The 5,067-nt window shown below is 45.0% G+C and overlaps 1 protein-coding gene across 1 annotated transcript; it reads left to right on the top strand.

The window, feature by feature from the left end:
* The first annotated feature begins 2,419 nt into the window (after positions 1-2,419).
* LOC129324799 (pleckstrin homology-like domain family A member 2) lies at positions 2,420-4,637 on the top strand. The gene is made up of 2 exons (XM_054972197.1): positions 2,420-3,041; positions 4,221-4,637. The coding sequence occupies exon 1, from the start codon at positions 2,606-2,608 to the stop codon at positions 3,014-3,016; it is 411 nt and encodes a 136-aa protein (XP_054828172.1). The 5' UTR covers positions 2,420-2,605; the 3' UTR covers positions 3,017-3,041; positions 4,221-4,637.
* The last annotated feature ends 430 nt before the right edge of the window (positions 4,638-5,067 follow it).

Here is a 5,067-nt window from a genome sequence, read left to right as displayed (position 1 = left end):
AAATCAACCTTTCTCAGTAAGTATAGTTCCTATGAGGACCCATGCTTGAATTATTCCGTTTACTGGATAACAAATTGTTCTGATTCAGATACAGGAGTGCACTTATGAAGCCTTAGCTGTCTAGTTAGCTTTCCTATATCAGATCATTTAATTCCTGGCAGGAGGTACACCTGAATGACAATTCTGGTTCTTTTAGGCATGTTTAGCTGAGAGGCTAGGCCAGCTCTGTTTTTGGTATGCAACATCATCCTCTGTGATCTTTTTGATCAAGTCCTGGCCTAGGGTTGCCAGGTCCAGGTTGGGAAATTCCTGGAGATTTGGGGGGCAGAGCCTGAAGAGGGTGGGGTTGAGGAGGGGAGGGGCCTCAGTGGGGTATAATTCCATAGAGTTCACCCTTCAAAGCAGCCATTTTCTCCAGGGGAACTAATCTCTGTTGCCTAGATATCAGTTGTAATTCTGGGAAATCTCCACCTATCATCTGGAGGCTGGCAAGCCTATCCTGGCCCTATCTGGGAGAAAATGCACACCATTGTTACACCATGAGGGATCACACATTGGATAATGTCTCCTTCTGGGACATGCTGACTCACATGATTGGTACTTGCATCCATTATTGCTGTGGTATGAAATTCAGACTATTTGGAAATGGATTTCTGGTGGTAATTGCATTACCAAGGTAACACATATAAATCCAAGCAAACTCAAACATGCAGTTGATACAGACTTCATTTAGTTAGGTGAAAGTATACTCACACAAAAGACATGCCCTGGCTGATAAACTTGCCACATCCAAGTGATCTATCAAGTTTCCAGCAGGAATTGTTTCCAATAGCATTTGCATTAAAGAGACCTACCTCTTCCCTCACCACCAACAGCCAGCTCAGCCTGAGGAGAGTCATCGCTCGTGGGCTAGGCAGCTGCTGCATTCTTGAGACCAATCATCTGATGACGCAATAAATGAGGGGAAAGTATGTGTGAGGAGGGAAGAAGCAAGTGGGTTATGAGGGGAGAAGGAAAAGGGGAAGTGAAAGGTCAGTAGGGGAAAGGGAAAGGCAGATTATAAAGGGAGCTATAGAAGAAAGGAGGGCTATTCAGTGTGAGATTATTTCGATTTATAAAAAAGAAGTAATACCCAAAGTGACCTGATATTTTATGTGGTGTAAGGAATAGTGTGTTGGATTGGTGGGGTCATGAAGTTCATTAGGTGGCTGCAAATCTTTTAATTTACATCATAGGGTTGTTGTGAGGATAAAATTTATTTTATTTCTTTATATACATTAATTCTAGTCCACCATTCTCACTAGGACTCAAGGCTGGTTACACAGAATAAACCAATGCAATCAACAGGATGTGACATCCAATAAGCAATGCAATAAGAGTTTAGATTGTAGAACTCTGGAACCAATCAGAAATCTGAAAAAAGAACTGATGCAAAGCGTAAGTATTAAGATGATGTGCTAAATGATGCAAAAATTACAGCAACAGGCTACAGCATAAACCACAGTCCCCCAACCCTTTATCCAAGTAACTTTTTAACTTTTTGAAGTGTTTTATTCCAGTGCAGCCCTATTACCTGTGTAGGAAATGGGATAAGTCCCAGTTGTTCACAACTCCCTGGCAGAGGTATGTTTGGGGATGCATGCCTGGCCTTTACACGCATGCTATGAGGAAACTCTGGCAGAACATGGTGTTGGTACAGCAAACACTATTGCACTTTAATACAGGAATTGCTAAGTGGCTCAGTGCAGTCCAGCAAAAAACCTGGTAGGTAGAACAGACACAAGATGGTCAATGAAAAAGATGGCGAGCGTTCACATTTCTCATGCACGCATATGGGCCTCAGGATGGAGAGAGTGAGCCGCTCTAAAGACCACAGGAAGGAGCCAGATGCTCATCTCTCACCTTCAGTCACTTGGGGGAATTCTTGTTGCCCTCTGCTTAGCACAGCCTTCAGTTTGGGTGAAGGTAGAAGAGAAGCGGGTAGTATTTTAGTCAGTAGTTTACTGAACCTTTCTGTTCTCTTCAAAGGTAAATAATAAACAATTGGTGAAAGTCTGACATTCAGAAAAAAGATGAAATTGGAAAATTCTTAAGAATTCAGCAAAGCAAATAATCATCTGTTTGCTACAAAACCATGCTGTGTCAGGGTTGCTGTTCACTGACCCTAACCCTAACCCTTTTACCTGTCTGGAAGAGCCCCCAATATCTTGCATCTGTGAAGGGCATCGCGACTGTTACATCACACCCCGCACTCTCACTACTTCACTCCTCAGCGGAGGCAGCGCTGCTAGTCCTCAGGGGTGAAATAGTAAAGGATATGCATGTGTGAAGCAGCCACCTTGGCTCGGAGGGAGAAAGAGGGTCGCGTTTGCAACATTAACTTACCGACTCTCCAGAGGCTGGCAAAATAAGGGCATGACTTAAGACCTTTGGGGAGAAGTGAACGACACAACGTCGGGCAGGAAGAGAACTGGCAGCCGTACCAGGGCAGCCCAGCTGGGGCGGGGCGGCCGCAGGGCGGGCTATAAATGGGTCCCGCCGGACCCGGGCGCGCACAGCAGCGGCAGGGCGACTGGCAAGCAGCGGCACGGGCAGCGGAGGCGCGATGAAGGGCCCGGCGTCGGAGGTGATCCGCGAGGGCGAGCTGGAGAAGCGGAGCGACAGCCTCTTCCAGCTGTGGAAGAAGAAGCTGGTGGTGCTGAGCAAGGACAGCCTGCGGCTGGTCTCGCCCGAGGGCGGCGGCCGGGCCAAGGCCAAGGAGCTGCGCTTCGGCGCCATTCAGAAGGTGGACTGCGTGGAGCGCACCGGCAAGTACGTCTACTTCACCATCGTGACCACGGACCGCAAGGAGATCGACTTTCGGTGCCCGGGCGAGAGCTGCTGGAACGCCTCCATCACCATGGCGCTGATCGACTTCCAGAACAAGCGCGCCATCCAGGACTTCAAGAGCCGCCAGGAGGCCGTCGAGCAGGCGGCCGCCGGCACCCGAGACAGGCGCCTGGCCAGGGCCCCCTGAGCATCGCGCCCGCGCAGAGCCGAAGGTAAGCCCGACCCAGCCCTGGCCACCACTGGCCTCCGGGGAGGCGGTTCCGGCCAGACGGGGGCTCAGGGGCTTTTCATTAATATAATTGCATTTATTTCGTTAGTTAAATTTAATTCTCAATAGGCTTGGGGGAGCATAGTACCCTACTTAACTTTAAACAAAAGTGCGGATTTTGATTTTGACTACATTGTCAGCATCCGTTGCTTCAATGAGCTTTTGACTCGTCTGGCTGTATCTAGGCTATTGATTCAATAGACATGAACCGATAAAAATGTGAGCATTTACCTATTAGGTATTTACTGTCATGATTGAATGAATCAGTGGTGAGCTCTGTGGTAGGAACCACCCCAGACCCTTGGACATTTTTGTCACCAAATAGAAACAGCTACCAAAAAAGCTTGAATAATCTGTGTGTCTTCCTCCTACAAGCCTTTTGCACTGTTTGGGGAGCATCCAGTGCATTCATGGTTCCTCCTGCTACCCTTTTAGTGACATGCTGGCACACTTTGTGTGCACCAATGTACACATGGAACACACATGTTAACTCTAAAGATTCCAAGGGTTGTATTAATATGATGAGAATGGGAGAGGGGTGGAATTATTTGTGTGACCTTCAAATGATCACCCATGGAAACAGTGCTTTATCTGATAAAGATGCTGATATTATTAAATTCCCCAGAACTAGTTCACTAATCTTTGACTTCAGTATATCATGATATTTTGGAAAAGCACAAGTGAACATTCATGATGAGCGCAAAAGGAGAACTTTAAACCCTCTATGCATACCAGATAAGCCAGAGCAGCGTGGCTGACCAGTGAATCTTTCTGTTTTGACTTTCCAGAAATACTTCATATAAATACCATTACATCAGTCATTTTAAACTATATAATAGATATGGATTAAGTCAAGAGGAACAGTTTTAGATGTTTTGTGCCCAAATCTGAATTCTAATCTTACTGGATCCAAATCTTTGCAGAATAAAAGTCTCTGCCTAATACTCTAGAGAATAATTCTGCTCTTCTCACCCTAATCCTAAACATCCTGAACATGAGAATGAAAGCCTCCTGCACAATCTGCATTGTGGGATGCAGAACAGGAGAAATGATCATTTGGGAAAGCTGATGTGGCAGCCTCCTTTTATATATCCTGGTTGCTGACTTACTTTGTTTTCTCTAGACCATATCTCTGAGTGTTAAAGAAGATCGAGTGTCTGGACTGGGACAGGGCATCAGTGAAGGAGAACAAAGGAGGATGCTGAAAATGGTTTTATTTCTTCAGCTCTGAGAAAGACTGCTGAGCACAACAGCCACATTTCCCTTGAAAAGGCACGTACAAACCAAAGACACTTTTTTGAAATGACAGAGCCTGGCGAACTGAACAGAAAGAAGGCTCAGTTGGCAAACTATTATTTCATTTTCTATTTATGATTATGCAAAGACTATATTCCACGCCAGCTCATGGAATAACCCATTTAAATTATTTTTAGTGTCTATCTTTTATATTTATTTTGATGAATGCTTTTTAAGGAAAGGTCTGTCTTAAAATTGCTTTTTGCACTAATGTGTTCATTCCAAATAAATAACTTGAAGTGTTTGTGTTTTTCTATATAATGGAGGTGAATTGTTTTCCGTCTCTAACTCGTACAAATTGCTAAAAGCATTCTCTAAATCTAACCTAACAGTAGGATATGCTGTTCTACAACAAACACGCAGGCTTTGCAAAGAGCCAGCTGTGAAAAGGGAAACAGATTTCCCTCTGTACACCTGCCTTTTTTCCTGTACAAAAGACCACAAATTTTGGAGTGCTCCCTTGCCACCCAACAATGACCACCAATGACACCTCTTAGGTCACGGATAGAAGTAGGCAGCAAACTCTATAGGAACCTCCAGCTTTCCTACTTATTAGATATCAGCTGTATCAGATGGTATCTTTGGCAAAGATAAGGAGTGTTTGGTTGCACATCAAACCAACACTGCGTCATTGCAATTATCTCCAGCACAGAAACCCTGTGTAGGTCTCTGAT

This window comes from Eublepharis macularius, chromosome 2 (assembly GCF_028583425.1).
Source record: "Eublepharis macularius isolate TG4126 chromosome 2, MPM_Emac_v1.0, whole genome shotgun sequence".
In the NCBI taxonomy this organism is placed as follows: Eukaryota; Metazoa; Chordata; class Lepidosauria; order Squamata; family Eublepharidae; genus Eublepharis; species Eublepharis macularius.
The sequence above is the reverse complement of the archived record's forward strand: the minus strand, read 5'-3'. Positions and strand labels throughout refer to the sequence as shown.